This window comes from Pantherophis guttatus, chromosome 1, assembly GCF_059756535.1.
Source record: "Pantherophis guttatus breed Tessera chromosome 1, ASM5975653v1, whole genome shotgun sequence".
NCBI classification, from domain to species: domain Eukaryota; kingdom Metazoa; phylum Chordata; class Lepidosauria; order Squamata; family Colubridae; genus Pantherophis; species Pantherophis guttatus.
In genome coordinates, this window is record NC_142063.1 from 52,515,002 (window position 1) to 52,534,790 (window position 19,789).

Sequence of the window (19,789 nt, forward strand, 5' to 3'; positions counted from 1 at the left end):
GGAGAGAGTATGGTAAGCAGAAGAGAATGCAATTAGTGCCTCTTTCAATTTAGAGCTTCTTCATAAATGAGTGTCATCTGATCAACATGTCAAGACAAGGAAGCAATATAAAAATAGAAAAAAGTACTTGAAGATATATGTATGTAGAGCCAATATGCCCTTAGAAACATATAGAAATATAGTTGTTGAAACAAAAAATAAGAGTTGGTTGATGGAGTTAGTGGAAGAGAATCATGGGCCATTCAAAATGAGAGGCAGTAATTCCATTCTTCAAATCTCTTCAGCAATACATTTTTCCAATGATTGACACTTGACAAATTATTGAGACTCTATATCTAAATTTTGAATTTTTAAATGTCACAGGATCCCATCTGAGTCGGTCACCAGGAGCAGATGTTTTGTCTTCTGAGCTTTTGGACTCATGCTAGAGCCCATCTTCTGAGACATTCAGGCTAGAAAAATGTTCCCTGAAGATGGGCTCCAGCCCAAGTCCAAAAGCTCACAAAACAAAACCTCTGATCCCAGTAACTGACCCAGTTTGGATCCTGCAAAATTATGCTGCGACACATATATTTTCCTTTTTACGTGTTGTTTTCTTATGTGTAATCATATAAGGATATTGCCCAATGGTTACTAAAATCTATTTGTCACAGTGAAATTTAAGAAGAAAGTTCATCACAGCTCTTTCACTTTTACATGGTAACATATTTGGAGTTTGATAAAACAATATCCTTGCAATTCTTTTCAGTGCTGTATAGCTTGAAAAAACGAAAGTACTTTTGTGATATTATATCTATGTTTACTTCATTTCTATTCTCTAACTACTGCAATCTTTAATTGCTCAGTAAAGTTGACTCCACTGTCCTCTTAAAGTTAAAACTGTGTATTTAAATTCAATATATCTTAAATATTCTATTCTACAGATACACTATATAGCTGTATAAATTGTGTTATGCCTTGTTTCCGCCAAAATAAGTCATCCCCTGATAATAAACCCAATCGGGCTTTTGAGCACATGGCAATAAGGCCAAGTGCTTATTTCAGGGTTCAAAAAAATATAAGACAGGGTCTTATTTTCGGGAAAACACGGTACCTATAATAAGTATACTTATTTTTGGGAAAACACGGTACCTATACTTAAGTCATTATCATATCTACTTTTGAATTAACTGAGGTGATAATTTTGATTTTCAATTCTGTATGGAATTTATTTGAATTATTGATAGGAAGAGATGACATACATCACTGATGAAGTAGGAAGAAGGTAATAACTCTATTCTTTGTACTTTATTCAGTTTCATAAAGCTAACTGCATTTTTTCTGCTCTCTGATAAACGCCATGGTTTTCATGATATCAAGTTATAGGAAATCAGATAAAAGCAAGGAAGTAGGTTAAGAATATATTTAGTTAAGAGCACAGTCCTAATCCGCAAATCCATGGGTTGAAGAAGATTAAAAACCAGATTAAGTCCTTCACCTTCATCTGGAAATCCTTTTGCTAACAATCCATGTGAGCAAATCCACTTTACCAAAGTATTCTATAGATCAAAAGTAAACCATTCAGGTTAGCAGAGGAGCTATCCAGTATGAAGCACAGGATATATTTTGCTTCAATGATGTTTAGCTCCAGCTAAGCAACTTTGTCAGCAAAAATTGCTGTCCTATTCTTTCCTAGTTTGTTATCAGTGACCTTATGGATGTAATAAAATAATTTTATTTCATTTCATTTGATCTACAACTGAATCCCAATCTTTTGTCAATGAGATATGATCTCCCCTTCACTGCCATCAATCCACATCCCTGGGTCAATAGTAGAATTCTCTTCTGAAGTCTCCAATTCTAGAATGGTCATATACCAGAAAAGTGGTGGAATATGACACTTGGCCAACATGTGACACTGATGAACACATTCACAACTTAACTCCAGGCCCTCCACCCCTCATAAGAACAACTATCTCAAGTAGAGAATTTATTTTGCCCAGGTTTGGACAGAAATAGAAATAATAACCTAAAATGATAAATGGTAAAAATGACCAACATTTTGTGTTTGAAGTTTGATTTTGTAGCATAAGTATAGAATTATTTCAATGTCTTTGAATGGTTTCATGAAAAGTGATAAAAATATATTATTTTTTCCTGTTTCCACTGTTAAGAATAAGAATGAGCGATAATAAAAATGGTTCGTAGTACATTTTCAAAAAAAAAATGAGCATGATTCAGAGTTAACATTTTTTTTGCATTGCTTTTATTTTAAATAAGGCTGCTCTAGCTTTCTGACAAAAAAAAATTGATCCCATTTCAATCCTCAGAGCATCTACTGCACCTTTTATAATGTTATTGTAATAATAATAATAATAATCTATATAAATAAAAATGTAAATGTTTGTTTGTTCAAAATCTTAAATCTCCAAAAGTTCTTCACCAATTGCTTTGAAATTTTGACACAACATTGCATTCGAATACACACGTGTTTTTAATATACCTATATTATATACATGTCACACCTGTGACAGGTAAAAACATGTTTTTGAAAAACAGCACCATCTGTTGGACATAAAAGCAACATACGCTATACACAGAGCCCACCAGTCTTTTCACTCAGTCGATTGGATTCAGACCTCAGTTGCCTTTCTCTACATTTCTTTTTGGACTTTAATGTCGCAGTACTACAATGGCAGGCGCGAGCCAGGTCTTTTCCCCTCAGTGCCGCTGCCACCAAACCCACAACCAAAATGGTGGGAAATGTCAACTGCCGCGAAGCCCGGCCAGAGCCCTCCGCCACTCACACAACGCGCAGCTCTCCCAATACAAGCACCAAATAGGTAAAAGTCCAAGAAAGCAATTGATTAAGCGACGTTAAAGTCCAAAAAGAAATGAAGAGAAAGGCAACTCAGGTCTGAATCCAATCGACCGAGTGAAAAGACTGGTGGGACGGAGGCAAAGTAGGCGTGACCTGAGCTACAGAGAGAAATTATTGGCACTCGGTCAAAAAAATATTGTATACCCACAAGACTGAGCCATGGCAACACTTGGCCGGGTACAGCTAGTAGTAGTAGTAGTAGTAGTAGTAGTAGTAGTAGTAGTAGTAGTAGTAATAATAATAATAATAATAATAATAATAATAATAATAATAATAATGTGTGCCTTTCCCTTTGTTCTTTTCTTATTTGGGAATGTCTATTTGGGGGAGAGAGAGAAGAGAGAGAGAGAGAGAGAGAGAGAGAGAGAGAGAGAGAGAGAGAGAGAGATCATTTTACAAGTTTTAATCTTTCTCATTATTCAAATGGGGGAAGGGAACTGTTTTAGCAGTATTGTTTCCATTTAGAACAGTGTTTCTCAAATTTGGCAACTTTCGATGTGTGACTTCAACTCCCATGGCTTACTTGGGGAATTCTGGGAGTTGAAGTCTATACAACGTAAAGAAAAACTGATTTAGAGTATATTGGTCCCAGAGATGGTAAAAAACAGAAATTTGATCTAAACATATGATACTGATATCTCTTTAAATTTTCTCTGTGAAGTGCTGCAAATTTAGGCAGATGAAGTAATAAATGCCATATGAGTATTCAAATGCCATATGTGTATTTAATATAAATGCACAATGTAGACTATAAATCAGCTTCTGATGAAGATTTTTTTTTAAAAAAAAACTAAATAAAAAAAGAAGATTTAAAGGAATGGCAAAAATCAGCTATGCCAACAAGACAATACATTTTCTAAGAAAATCCTTACCCTGGAACAAAACCTAAATGCAAACACTTCTGCTCCATTCAATTAAGAGAGTAGATCACCAGATTCACCAGTTTCAGTACTGAATTAAAATCACAAAAGTGGAAGAACACTCAATTACTGTTATTTTCTATTTTTTAAACAATCTGAGAAAATAGCTGTTCTTAGCATGAAACTGTCCGTTTATTCAGTGACAGTGAATATTTAAATTATAACCTTCCAATAGTTCATTTACCGCATCAAGCAAATGAAGCATACATTAGAAATACAGCACTGAATTCTTCTGTGCTACAGTTAAACATTTTAAAGCAAACCTGGTTTTTGAAGTTAAAGAAAAGAACAGGCAGGCAAAATAACATTTACATACATCTTTACCATTACTCATTCAATTACATGAAAGAATTTGCTTTAGGATTCTTTTTTTAAGGAGAAAGGAAATACACGAAAGGACAGAAAAAAACCATTCTCAGCTGGGGTTTGAGCAAGTTTTTTCCTTACACCTTGGTCAAAGGAAAATAGGCTTTGGAGGATACATGGTTTGGATTAAGAATAGGCAGCCTAAGGGTTCCTCTGAGGAAGATAGACAATTCAAAAATGTGATGAGATAGATAGATGGATGGACGATGGATGGAGAGATAGAGATAGAGATAGATAATCATCATAAGTATCTCATGTTAGGGAGCAGGGACATCTTCAGAAACTGAACATAAGATTGCAATGATCTATTTCAACAACAAATAACCAAAGTATAGACTCTAATTTAATTTAAATTTATTTTTAAAAGCTCTCAGCCCCTTCTCAAAAAAGTAAAAAAAAAAAGAGAGAGAGAGAGAGAGATCAAGCAAATTCCAGTCCCGTTTCAGGTCAATTTAAAAGAGCTAAAATCTCTAATGCACAATCCTTTAGAAGCTTGCTTTGCATTCCTCAGTGCCCTGTGCCCTGTGCGTGTTCTCTTCTTTGTGCTTAGAAAGTGAGCTAGCCTCCAAGGTATGCGAGACCTTGGTCTACAATTATTGGCTAAAATTGGCTTTCCATGAAGAATCTCTACTGCTGTTCATCCTAATAGATAGTTTTGTATCATACTAGAATAAAAGGCAGACCTAGGAGTTTATGCTCTGTGGTCTCTCTGTTCATACCTTCAGGTATAAAGTAAAATAAAGTATGTTTCGTGCCATGCTCATTCAATAAAGTTAAAGAGTAAGTGTAATCTCACCTACAGGACATCCATTCCTTGCTTAGGGACAAGGGTAAAGTATGATAGTATTGGATGATTTATGACTGTTTCCTTGAAATAGGTATAAACCCTTGATTCCTTTCATAGTGACCAGTGAGGTATTGGTCCATTTCAGCACAATTTTATGTATGTGCTTAAGAAGGTGAATTATTTAAAATATCAGGAAGACAATAAAAGAATTATAAATTTCTGTAGTGAGTGGGATAATAATATTTACAGGCCACACCATGTTCAATCTGTATCAATTGTTATGCACTGATTTATTTGATATATATAATATATTATATATATTATAAGTAAGTAAGATTTCATCATAATAAAAATGGCTTTTGTAATAATTTTTCCATTCTCAGGCAAAAAAAATACACCAAATGACATAGCCATGAATAAATGTTATTGACTGAATTAATACAAATTGAATTGTATGGAATTGTATATGAAGAATAAATTAAGGTATTATAGCAAATAGTACAAAAGGTAAAGATTAATAAACCTCATTCTCCGAGAATGGCAGATCAAAAATTTGTAAAAGAATAAAATCTACTTATTTCAGCATTGCAAATCCAAATAGTGAAAATATTTTTATTCAAGTTTCACTGCCTCTTAATTATATAATATTTTTAAGTTATAAAAGTGTCTGTGAGGAGATTATGTGATTATATATATTTTCCTCATGATTCCCTACTCAATAGTAATATTTATCCCATTATGTTCTAGTCTGATAAATCTTATTTGAGATATGAATGCCATATGTAGTTATTCTTTGCTTAAAGTCTTCTGGAATGCCTCCAGGGTGGCAGATACAGAGATTTCAGGGGGAATTTCATTTCAGAGAGCAGGCACCATGACAGAGAAGGTGTTTAATGTGCTTAGAGCTCAAAGCATTGTTAGAGACCCCACACAGCCACTTTACAGTCTGTTTCTGTTGCTCCCTTCTGGGAGGAAGTTTCAAAGTATTTCTAGCAGGACTACCAGGTTCTGTAATAGATTTGCTCCCTATGCCATCCGTCTGATAAACTCACAAGATTCATTTTTCTCGCCATGTACATATATACATCAGAACTAGACTGTGTTGTTTCTCTGCATCACATAAAAATATATGTGGGTATGTGGATATATGCATAATCTTTTTTTAATTTATTTATATTTTTGTCATGTTTATGTAGTATATATTGGAGGAGGTGACCCTTTGAGAGTTGTATGCAACGGAATTTCCTTTTAATGTATGCTGATTAGTATACATTTAAATTGAAAATAAAGTTATTCTAAGACGTAGTCTAAGGTATGTTTCTTGAACCCAGGAAAATGGCACTATTTAATTGAAAGGACACAGAGGTTGCCTACCCTGTTAGTCCAAATTGACCCAACAGAAACTAACATAAACACAGTTTCCAGAGTGTACACTGCACATTGATGAACAGAATAGAATAGAATAGAATAGAATAGAATAGAATAGAATAGAATAGAATAGAATAGAATAGAATAGAATAGAATAGAATAATAGAATTCTTTATTGGGCAAGTATGATTGGATACACAAGGAATAGTGGCAAGGTTGTCACACTAAACTAAAGCCAAAAATAACAATAAAAACAACAACCTGATATTGGCAGCAAGGGAAAATCTATAACAGTTAAAGTGGCTTGAAGATGTCCAACCTCAGCTGAAAGAAAAAGACAAAAGATTTATTAGACCAAAATGAACAGCCAAAGATTTTTTAAAAAGCAGTATTTCCCAAGAAAATAAAATAAAAAGAAGCAAACTTGATGGGTAAAACCGACAGAGATTTAGAAGAGATTCTGCACCACTGAACTCTCTGCAATAAGCCATTGCAGAAGAAATAGGCTCTCAATTATCCAAAAAACAAACAAAATATTGGGTTGAACAGAAGACAAGAGGCTGGAGCTCTGAGAAGCAGAAGGTGTGCAACTGTTATTTGGAAGACAACAAAGATGAGAGTTATCATTGCTGGTGACTTTTTTAAAGAAACTAATATGCATCAGCTTAACCCACTGATCATGAAATATGACATAATGATTCAAGGAACATCAGTTAATGGAATGTTGGATCAGTTGTCAAGACTTTTCAAATTTACTGACAGTTATCCCCTTTTACTCATCTATGCAGGCACAAATGGCATTGCATGAAGTTAGACGTTGAAAGCAAAAAGCTGAAAAACCTGAAAGTTTAGGTGGTGTTCATATCCATAATTCTAGACAGGGAAGAGAGCCATTCCCTCACCCCAAATGGTGTAGATAAATTAATGGTTAAACAAATGACTTCAATATAAGATATTTTGCTTCTGGAGTCATAGAAGTTAGAACAAGATGGAATGCAAGTCCATTAAAGTTGGGAATGATGTGTTTGGCTAAAACATATCAGATACGATATGTCAAAAACCCAGAAGTAGAAACTTCAGATACATGCTTGTGTACTGCAAGAGTAAATGGGAGTAGTAATTGTTCTGTGCCTTATTAAACTACTTAGTGAATAATCATGAAGAGTAATTACCTGGGTAAAAAGGAAGGTGAGCTTGAATCATTACTACAGAGGAGCAATATGTTTTAATAAGTATAATTGCAAATGCTGAGAGGATCTTCATGACTGGGACATTACAATTGCAGAATACAACTTATTCAACAGAAGATAAGCAACAGAAAGGGAAGAAGAATTGCACTGTGTTTTAAAAATATCCATTATCTTTGTAGAAATCAAAGTGAATGAATTTGCTGAAAAAGTGTTGATACCTTCTAAAACAAATGGAAGGTAGAATAAAAAGTTTATTGCTGTTGCTGTTCATTTTTGAAACCCCAATGCAGATATAATGTTTTCCCAAAGCAAATTAGTGATCTTTCAGAAAGAAGCAGAACGGTAGCATTAGGGCCTCTTATTATCCTGACATCTGTTGTGAAACATTCTCTCAAGGGTGACTCTTCCCAGAAATTCATAAATTTTCTTGTTGATGATGTTTTCCTTCAGAGGATGGAAGAGAACACAGGGCAAGCATATATGCTTGAGTTATCCTAACAAATAAGGACGATTCAGTACAAAATTCAGTTCATGGCTTTCATGAACATTTTGAGAGAAATTATCATGTTATACAGAAATTCTTGATAGTAAGTGAAACTAAAACTGAATGCAGTCAAATGTTTACTTGGACTGCAAGAAAGCAAGTTGTATTATATTCAGAGCAATAATAAGAGGTATTCCATATTAAAACATAAAATAGATGGGATTCCATATAAACACACACCAAACACTAAATTCCAATTCCAATAGGGAAACAGGAAAACAACATATAAGAAGCTAATAAGATAGCACAAAAAGCTTACAAAAATAAAAAAATCAGTTATATATATATATATATATATATATATATATATATATATATATATATATATATGATATAGAAAGAGGAAATTCTTAGTCAACAAGAACAGTACATATCAGTAAACCATATTTATAGCAATGCTAGGACTAATGAAGGGCATAAACCAAAAAAGGACTTCTCCTGATATGTTAAAAAAGAAAGGATGTAGAAATAAAATATGGAAACTGTGAGAAAATACCAAAGAGTTCTACTACTGTTTTACAGATTACTCCTAAACTTGTGATTATGCTGATTTTTCAAGACTTCATAAGTATCATAAAACATATGTTTCTTTGGACAGGAAATATTTACAATAATTTGGAAGCCACAATGAGAACAGAGTTGGTAGCACTAAATAGTTTACCACCGGGAAATCAGACAAGGCTACATTCTATCATCAAACCTACTCAACCTATACCCACAATATATTATATGTGCTAAAGGTCTGGAAGAATTGGAAGCTGGTGAAAGGAGTAATCTGAGATATGGATATGTTACTCTGTTGGCTACAGAAACTGAAGAATACCCTAATAACCAGCATTATAGAAATAAAACAAGAGAACCAAACCAACTTTCTTTGAATATCAAGCAAATAAAGATCATGTCCATTGAAAATCTCTCAGGCACTAGAACTGATTCAGAGTAAGGAAAAAAAACCTGAAAGAAAATATCAATAATTGAAGCAGAACACTTACACATTCCCCAGTCTTTGATTCATGTGAAAATCAACATCAGGATAGTGCTATCGGGAAGATTATTAGACAAATAGCTTTATATACATATCAAATCCCTATATTTAAGTTTCAAGAAAATAGCCTTTCCACCACACTGAAATGTACAAACTAAAATTTACTTGGAAGTGAAAAAAAGATATTCTATTTGCTTTTATAAGATTCCTATGGATATGTATATTTAAAAGTTGCATAAATGTATCATAAACAGAGTGTTCCCTGCATTGTTTTTGTTTTACAGTTGTATTTATTCCTGGCTGCATAACTAGATATTAATTTTTTAAAAAAATAGTACAGCATAATATTTACCTTGTATAGTAAAGCGGTGAATAGAGATGATTGCCAGCAAACTTTCCAAAATAATCTATTGATATATCTTAGTGAAATTCTACTGCATAAAATGCATGTTTTCAAAAAGAGACAGCTGGAAGAAAGCAATTATTTCTCCTGAAATTTTAGGAACACCTGTCTTTTCAAATAACGATTGAAAGAACTTGTTCATTCAATGCAAGACTGCTTTAGTTCAGTGAAATATATATTTAACAGCAGATAAATCGTCTTGTCAACCTTTGAACAACAATATAATATTAAAATGGGGGGGGGAACTATGTTGGAAAAAAGGTTTGTGTCACTTTCCTTCCTTTGATTCATGCATGCAGTAACTGAAAAGGTTGACATTTCTCTGAGGGCATATCAGTATTTTGGAAAGCTTTCCAGCTAAAGTACAAAAAAAGATCCATTTCTATTGGTCACATGAAAAAAAAAAACTTTGTACTTTGTGTGGTTACAGCGTCCTCTGGACTTTTGAAAAAGCAATACCCCAGCTACACACACACATACCCATGTATGCCCCGATGCTGGCTTTTCACTATCAGGGGAAAATGTAGCTTTTCTTAAAGAGTTCTCCACTGTTTTATATCTAGCAGAAAAGAGATCATCAATTTTTAATTATATAATCTTTATTTAGTTAGTTAATTAGTTTGTCAAACATGTATGAGATAACAGGAATAAGTATAAACATGGATATTAATACAGGAAATGGGTATAAATAAATGGGGACAGTAGGACAAGGACGGAAGGCATGCTGGTGCGCTTATGCACGCCCCTCACAGGCCTCTTAAGAATGGGGTGAGGTCAACAATAGACTAGGTCTATTGGTTAAATAGGTTAAAGTTACGGACGGGTTGAGGATGTAACAACAGAGTTAGATAGAGTATTCCAGACATTGACCACTCTGTTTCTGAAGTCGTATTTTCTGCAATCGAGTTTGGAGCGGTTTACCTTGACTTTGCATCTATTTTGTGCTCGTGTACTATTGCAGTTGAAGCTGAGGTAGTCATTGACAGCTAGCATGTTGTAGCAGATAATTTTGTGCACTATGCTTAGGTCGGACCATAGGCGATGTAGTTCTAGGTTGTCCAAGCCTAAAATTTCAAGCCTAGTGGCATAAGGTATTTTGTTACGAGCAGAGGAGTGGAGTACTCTTCTCGTGAAATTACATGTTACATGTGAAATATGTTACAGTGTACTTATTTCTGTATGCTTCTGGTTTAAAATAGGGTCTTAATTTAATTATTTTAAAAGGGGTATGGGAATTGTGTTTACTTTGAAGACATTTCTATTAATTTATTAATGAAATGATGGTTGCTCAACTTTTTTTTACAGCACGCAGCAGTTGACAATAAATTTAAAACAAAACTGGTATACATGGAATAATTTACTCTGATGACCAGAAGCCAAAAATCAAACAAGGCCATTGGGAGAAAATTAGCTTGATTATTTCTTTCTTGCAGTGCCAGTATGTTGATTTTTCATAGAAGAATATAGAAAAGGATATGTTAATAGTATTTATCTCATCTGAAGCTTGGGAACATAGCTATATGGTTTTTCTACATGGAATAAAAGCATTATCCTGGTATCCTTCTTGGTCAGTAAAAACTGCACAAATATATGTGGCAAATGTTAGTGCTCCCCTTCAATGGCTTTTTATTCAGTAGTCAACTAATGGATACCCTGCAGAGTTTCTTCCTATCTAGAATGTTATAATCACCTGCATAAAAGAGCTGGAAAGTTCTAGTACTGGTTAGGTATGAAAGCTGTTGGGTGACCTTGGGTCAGTTCTTCTCTCTAGCCTTAGGAAGGAGGCACTGACCTTGCTAAGAAAACTTTAGGGACTTCTCCATGCAGATGGCAGAGTTCAACACTGACTCAAAGGCTCTATTATCTATCTATCTATCTATCTATCTATCTATCTATCTATCTATCTATCTATCTATCTAGGAACTGCCTATGGCTAATCTAGTGAAGAGAAGGTCACCTGATTGCAGTGTTCCAATATTTGAGGGACTGTCACAGAGAGGATGGGATTAACCTATTTTCTAAAGCACCTGAAGACCAGACATGGAATAATGGATAGAAAATGATCAAGGAGAGATTCAACCTAGAAATGAGAAATTTTCTGACAGTGAGAATAATCAACCAATGGAACAGCTTGCCTTCAGAAGTTGTTGGTGCTTCATCACTGAAAGCTTTCAAGAAGAGACTGACAGTGATATGTCAAAAATGGTATAGGGCAGTAATGGCGAACCTTTTAGAGACCGAGTGCCCAAACTGCAACCCAAAACCCACTTATTTATTGCAAAGTGCCAACACAGCAATTTAACCTGAATACTGAGGTTTTACTACCTAAAATAATGATAAACAAGGCAGAGCTCAGCTAATTGTTCTAAGAAAAAGGTGATAAATGCACTTTTATGACCCTTCATTTTTTTCCTGCTTTTGAAATATTACTTTTAGCAACAATAAAAAAGAAAAACTTTTGTAATATCATTTCTTGGTTTTTCTCTTCATTTTCTTATCCCAATTTTCTCTGTGTATTTTTACTTCTTTTCTTGTTAAAATAAAATAGTTTTAATTTCTATTATTGAAAGAGACATCGCCTTCCTGATAACTAAATACCCATCAAGTATTTATCTGGAAGAAAACTGTATCACCATAAAATGTCCTATCCGGACAGAAGAATGGACAGTCTTAGCCTAGATATCTTTGGTTACAAGCCAAAAATCCAATTACCTTTGGACAGGAAATTCAAAACAAGAAAGGGGGCAGAACAAAGCTATTGGTACATGGCCTGTATCTTGCAGGAAAAGACAAGGTTAGGGATGCTTTGAATCCACTGTATGGAGACCAGATAGCTTTTTTTTTTTGTTCTGCTTCTTTGTCTGATGAGTGGTTCCAATAAAGAAATATGCTTATTCTCTCCCCCCCCCATCATACCTTTCTCCCAAGGACTCTGCAAATACTATGATTGTCTAGGGCTGGAAAATACAACATGGGTAGTTACCAATATATACTCCACCCTACGCTACTCCACCACCATGGCTACTCCTTGTTTAGCAGGAGTGGGCTTGGCTATAGCGGGCAGTTTTATTGTTTTTTTGTCCACCGTGATCCATGAGGGAAAGAAAGGTAGAGAAAGGCTGGACGCGCCTTGAGAAAGGAGGAGGCATGGCACAACGGGACTGTTTTGTTTGCCGCCGATGGAGCCACTGACCGACTGACCAACCTGATTGAAGCTCAGCCCAATGTAGGGGAGACTGCGGGATTAGTTTGGCCAGGCAAATTATCCCCCCATGCTATCAAAGTGAATCCTGTGCACTGTGCTGCAATGTAGAAACGGGAAATGGAGCAGCCAGTACGAGGGATGGAGGAGGAACAGGGAGAAGAGACGGAAAGCGGCCTCTTCCTTACCTCATACCGGCTGCTCCATTTCCCATTTTGGCATTGCAGTGCTATGCCACGGAGCTTTCCCCACCCACCATCACTGCCCAGATGCCCTCACTTCCCCCAAGCAGGAGGAGCAGCAGGGGGAGGGCCACTCCATTGCCCATTTCACCATTGCAGCACTGTGCTGCAGAGCTTGCCCCACCCACCACCACCCAGATGCCCCCCCCCCCCGCCAAGCATTTCTTTGTCTACCTGATTTCCAGCTCCATCGCATTTCTCTGTCATGTTTCTCGCCATCATGTGCAGGGAAACAAAAGTTTGTGGGACAAAAAAAAAGTTCACTCAATCAATGCCAACTTTGTGAGATATTTTTCTTTCATGAGAAGTTGAAATTGATTGAGTGAACTTTTTTTTAGTCCCACAAACTTTTGTTTGTCTGCAAATGATGGCGAGAAATGTGACAGAGAAACATGATGGAGCTGGGCTGGGGTAACAATATGCATTCCCACAGAGAGCATCTGAGTGCCACCTCTGGCACATGTGCCATAAATTCACCACCACTAGTATAGGGTCTCCTGCTTGAACAGGGGATTGCACTAGATGACCTACAAGGTCTATTCTATTCTATTCTATTCTATTCTATTCTATTCTATTCTATTCTATTCTATTCTATTCTATTCTATTCTATTCACCTAGCTATCTATATCTATCATCTAGCTATCTATTTCTATCTACTTACCTACCTACCTATCTATCTGAAATATGATTAAAGCTTGATGATACTTCATGCATTCTTGTCCAATCCTGAATGCTATGTTAATATATTACATATTTAGCAACTAAATACTGTACTGGCAAGATCCATCTGGAAAGACAGCTGGAAATTTATTCCCTGTCTACTTTACCTGAGTACATCAATCTTTTAGAGCTGCTTTTTCTCATAAAAAGAAGATGCACCCATTACACCAGTCAGAAAGACATCAGCATGCTAAAATGCCCTTATCAGGCAATTAAAGGCAAGTCTATGCTTTTTCTAAATGCCTCCTGTTGTAACAGTAAATTAGCATGATAAAATCCCATCTTGTGTCATGTTTACTGATGGTTCCCTTGTGGATATTCATGACAGAAAATAAATGGTAATTTACTTCTATGAATACTAAAGATAATTAAAAATACAAAAATTGATTTGACCTTATTCACAATTAGGTCCTTGTGCAATAAAACTCAAAAAGAAAAAGAAACCACTACAACAACACAGTTAACAATTGTACAGAGATCAGAAGAACAGAAGAAAACACAACTCAATGTTTTTTTTATTGGGCCATCTCTGAAGTATAATATGAACAAAACAAAACAACATCCCATTGCTATTAAACTTCAGTGCATTTGCATTGAAAATCTGTCTCCACAGATGCAAATCTGTGTAACCAAATTCTGTGAAACTGAATTTTGGAGGCTTTTCTTTTTCCACGAAAAAGCTAATTTGGTAGGAATGATTTAGAGCAGTGGTCCCCAACCCCCGGTCCGCGGACCGGTGCCGGGCCGTGGAGTACCTGGCACCGGGCCGCGCAGCGGCCGGGGGACATGAACGCTGCAGCGCAAAGGCTCCTGGGCCGTGCGCAATGGGCCGTGCGCAAAAGCTCCTGGGCCGTGCCCCCACCCCTGCGCGCGCTCAGCGGGCCGCGGCGATAAAAAGGTTGGGGACCACTGATTTAGAGAATAACCTTTGAATACAGACTCTTTGTGTATATGTCTGCATAGATATAATTTAACCCAATTTCTGCTCTAAATTGGTCTTTAGTAATCAAACCACTTAATGATTTAAACATTTACTATTAAGTTACAATGCTCAGTATTATGAAATCACAGGACATTGCACATAAGTATTTGCAAACACAGGACAAATACTACTTCACTAAGAACTAAGCTTTTTCAAACTTAGATGTAATCCTTGTTATGAGTGCACAGGACTGATATATTCTAAACATATATTGTTTTAATGTTTAATCAGTCATTTCAAAAGCTATTAGTTGCAAAGTGATTTCAGTATTATGTAAATTTTCAAGGAAGAAAACTGACATTTTATATTATGCATTTCAGCTGTCTGGTATACAGTACAACCAGTAAAAAAATTTTGTTTTTTTTTTAAGTGATGTACCTTTAATATATTCATATTTGTAGGTCAATATTTTTTTTATTTGTAAAACACACTTGTTTCAATTCTATTTCATTGTTTTCATTACATACCCCACCCCACCCCCACCCCCCCAAAAAAGGAAGAAAGGCCAGCCATGTAGGGAAAGAAAAATCCTGAATGGCATTCTGACAGAACATAAACCACCAATATATAAAAGAGCACATTCATATTACTCACTTTCTTCAAGTTATGAATAGAATAATGGAAATCAAAATTAGTACCTTACCTGTTGTCATGCCCTGGAGCAACAGCCAGTACTCTTGATGGCCATTGTAACAGAAATTTTGTTATGACTGTTATTATTTTCTTTTTAAAAAATGATGATTCTGGCTATTCTTTAATAGCACAGATCATATGTTACAATCTCAGTTAATAAAGTGACTGCATTATCTGATACCGAAATCTCTTGCCTGAAGGTTATTTATGGCATATGTGGGGAGAAAATTATCAAAGATTAAAATGATCTGAGGCTTTTCTAATATTTTCTCACAGCGAGTTGTGATTTTCAAAAAATATTCATTTCAGACATTTTATCTACACATGTCTAAGTGTTTTTTTTAAATGAATATAGAATGTATAATTAATATTTCAAAGTTAGTGTCCCTCATGTGAATCTATTTCTATTGAATAATGGAGACCAAAGGCATTTAACAATGAAGCAAGTATGTGCGTGGATATTTTAAAAAGATATTAATATTAACAGACATATTAAAAAATAATAAATGGTTTTCAAGATGGCTGAGAAACAATATATGCAAGGCTAATACAAGTGGTCCTTGACTTACAATAATTCATTTAGTGACTGTTTGAAGTTACAACAGCACACAAAAAGTGGCTTATGACCTTTTTCCACACTTACAACCATTGCAGTTTCCCTGTGGTCACATGATCAAAATTTGAATGCTTTGACAACTGGCATATCTTTATGACAGTTGCAGTGTCCTGGGATCATGTGATCACCTTTTGTGACCTTCTGATAAGCAAAGTCAATGGGGAAGCCAGTTTCATTTAACAAACACAGTGATTCATTTAACAACAGTGGCAAGAAAGGTCATAAAATGGGGCAAAACTCACTTAGGAACTGTCTTGTTTAGCAAATTTTATGCTCAATTGTGATCGTATGTCAAGGACTATCTGTATAGAATCTTTGCATATGAAGGACACTTAAATAAATATAAATGCATCTATAGTATATAATTATTAACAAAAAATTTATGAAGACAGTTATTTGATCAAAAGATTTGATTGAAAAAGTATTTTGCCCCATTGCTTCATAGTTAGGTGAGATAGACAGCCATACAAATCAAATGAATTGAATCAATCAATAAAAATAAAAATATTTTTTTTAAAAAAAATTAATGGGGATTTGTATGAGGAAAAGTAATTTGCTTCCAAATCTTAGTTTCAATCCCTATATCAGGGGTGTCAAACTCATGATGTCACAGGGGCATCTCATGAGATATCGGGACTTTTCCCCCATCGCTAAACTGGGTGTGGGCATGGTCAGCACATGACGCATCTGGCCAACAGCAGGTTTGACAGCCCTGCTCTATATTATAATAATAGTTTTCCTCTCAGATGGAGATACCCCATAGGAACTGGAAAGTGGGAAATGGTTAAATACTCTGAAGTAATATGAGTCCAGTACATCAGTGGACATGCTTCGAAGTATATATATATAACTAGTTGTGAATAAAGAGAACCAGATCTTTGGGGTCATACAGGCTGCAAACATCTGGAGTAGTTTTTCCAATTTAAACTCACTGATCATAATTTTATATGGTGAAGGGCAAATGGTGAAGCTATTAGTTACATACTATTTCATACATAACTTACACCTTTCTGCTTCTAATGTCTACCAGAACCCTCCCAGATTATTAGTATGTAATTCCTAGAATACCTACCAAGCATATTAGCTGGTAATGTATTAAAATAGCGAGCTAATCCAGCCTGTGCCAGGAATAAAGAACATTAATTTTTGTTTCAAACACATAGGTCAGCTGCATCATGTGGACAAAGTTAAAGGAATAGTAACTTTCTCTTCTTGTTGCTGAAATCAAGATGGCAGAACTGAAGTTTTAGAGCAGCCCTCCAAAACTGATATTTTTAATAAGAACTCTGTCTCTCTATTCTTTTTATCTTTCATAACATTCTACCACCATAATCATATGGAATGCAAAGGATGCTAGGATGCATAAATCCATAAAGAGTTAATAAATTGCATCACAATGGGGTTCTTTTTAAAATTCAGTTTTAAAATTTCAATTTTGGGAGAGAGGCTGGGAAAAAACAGGACTGCCAACTTCCCATCACTGTTTATAATGGCCAGAAAAAATTCAAAAATGGACACTTTCCAGTTGATTGGTCATCTCTGAATATGTGCTGTCACAACACAGAGTTATTTAAAAAAAATGGCAGTCATAGGAATTTTATTTATTTATTTATTTATTTATTTATTCATACATTCCATTTCTATAGCTGCCCATCTCAAAAAAGTGACTCTGGATGGCAAAAAAAAAAAAAAGTTAAAAGCAATTTGCAGTTGTGCAAATAGAATTCTTAAGCATATATCATTCAAGAAGTTTGATTTAGTGTAACATATAATATAATGAAATTGTGTTATCTTTCTATCCACCCATTCCATAGCTAGAATGATGTGGAATTCTTCCATATCATTCCAGTAAAATTAAGCAGAAATAAGCACAGAATTGCAGCCTAGAGTCTTTTGTTAACTCTATTTTTCTCCAGCCTTAGCTTTGGGCTACTAGGAGATTTCTATTATCCTTAAAAATTCATCCACTAATGAATAAAAATACATAGTATAGTAGTATAGAAGAAACTATGGAAACAATGTGTATTAATGCAGTTTCCACTTTGTTTGGTTTGTATAACAGTGTTTGTTTAGCATAAAAATATCAGGTCTGCAGAAAGACAGCCTTTGCAGCTTTCTTAAAAATTGGGCTAAACATTCTTCATTATGTTTTGCACATGGCACTTCATGAAATGTTCTTTGGGACAATTCTAACACCTGTAAATGAGAAAAACAAATATCCTGGCCACAATAGAAAGATTATATAACGGCTAGTATTACATTATTTGTTGTTGCAGTTTCCCAATCCATCCAAAAGTTTTCGAATAGTAATTATTTCCTGTTGTGGTAATAGTAATTAATTACTATAAAATAGTAATTATTTCCTATGGCAATTCTTTTGCCTAAAATGGAAAAAATATAAGGTTTTTTTTTTTCATCTTAACTGCTAACTTCTATTAGTATTGTAATTTTAATTTTTAAATACTAGTTTTATTGTTAGTAAACTTTCTTGATTTTGAATTGCATTTAGGCAACTCAATGTTTTTGAAAAAAGAAGTTGCATTGAGTTGTCCAAATGCAACTTCTTTCTTCAAAAACATTTGCAAGAGCCTTTGCCTATCAGCAATAAAGATTGGCTCAACTATGGTATTACTCACCTAAAAACATGATTTGCATCTTCCTCTACATGCATATTTTTTTAAAAATGTATATTGAAAAAGTATCAGATGAAGCAGTCACCATTATGACCTAAACTATATACTTTTCAAAAGAAAATATAGTAGAAAAGAGTATACAGTACCTGTGATTTCTATGCAGTATCAAGACTGCCTTTAAGAATATTTCCCAAGACAGCAGAAAGCTACTGAAATATGTTTTCAATTCTTCCTGTTCCCTGGACACTTGTCTGTGAAGCCAGGGAATAAAATAATTCATTTGCCCCTAGAGAGATCTCTCTCAGACACATACATCACTTACAAACAATACAAATGCACACTGTTTCAACATCTACTAAGTTCTTGTTACCAATACATTTTTAATAAAAAGAAAGAATAGTTTATAAAACATCAAATAAATAATGTTAATCTCTTTTAAATAGACATATATAGATAGAACAAAATGAAACTTGAGGGAAAACTTACTGGCGTTACAGTTTATCCTGATACAGTCTAGATGGGGAAAAATAAATGAAAGATGAAATTGCATCCTTCAAGGTAACAGCTGCAGACATCCAAAAACAATCAGTCCACCCTTCCGGGGACAGACACACGCAAAAAAATGTGGCCATTTTATATTTATGTACATTCTATAGAAGTACAGGAATGTCTCTGTACTTATTTACTTCAAAAGTCTCAGAACCATAAACTATTCCCATTTCCCTGCTTCTGTTTACGTGTTTCTGTTTTGTGTGTGTTTGTGTGTGTGTGTGTGTGAGTGAGTGTGTACACATGTGAGATACTTGCAGAAAAGAACTATAAATTATATACCTTTCCTTGACAATACATTTTTAAGAAAAAGTAAAAATGCAATTTCTTTCTTCAAAAACATTTGAAAAATACTTGAGTGATTCTAATCAAAAACTAGGTAAACAAGTTTACATGTTATTAAAGCACAGGCATTTTCCCATTAAATGCAAGGCTTTCTCCCAAATGGTGCGTATTTTTAGTCCTTTTAGGATACTTTTACACATTTGGATGCTTAAAAGCAAATTTTACAATGTTTCATTGGAATGGTTAGTGTATCTATATAAATGCATTCCTGGCTTTAGCTTGCAAATATTTAGTAATGCAATATTTAGCCCTTTCAATGTATACTGAACGATTTCCTGTGCGATAACTTAAAATGTTTTGCAGAAAAAATGTATATTGCCAAAACTTTTCATGCTGCAGAAAGGGATAACATATTGCTCCTTGTCACCATAAAATGGCCACTTGCAAACTGCTAACCGCACGAACGCCCAGCCCAGATTTCACTGCATTTTGGAGAGTTCATAT

The 19,789-nt window shown here is 34.8% G+C and overlaps 1 protein-coding gene across 31 annotated transcripts in view; it reads right to left on the reverse strand.

Annotated features, from left to right (window-relative positions):
* The window catches only part of NRXN3 (neurexin 3), a 1,299,896-nt gene that overhangs the window by 830,120 nt on the left and 449,987 nt on the right, over positions 1-19,789 (reverse strand). For 27 of the 31 annotated variants that reach the window (XR_009621379.2, XR_015728807.1, XR_015728806.1 and 24 more), the window contains one exon: positions 18,938-18,964. The exons of the other annotated variants lie outside the window; for them this stretch is intronic. Coding sequence is in view for 24 of the 27 variants with exons in the window: in XM_060687369.2 (XP_060543352.2) it covers positions 18,938-18,964 (27 nt within the window). In the remaining 3 variants the exon portion in view is untranslated. The remainder of the gene's footprint in view (positions 1-18,937; positions 18,965-19,789) is intronic. 31 annotated transcript variants of the gene reach the window in all.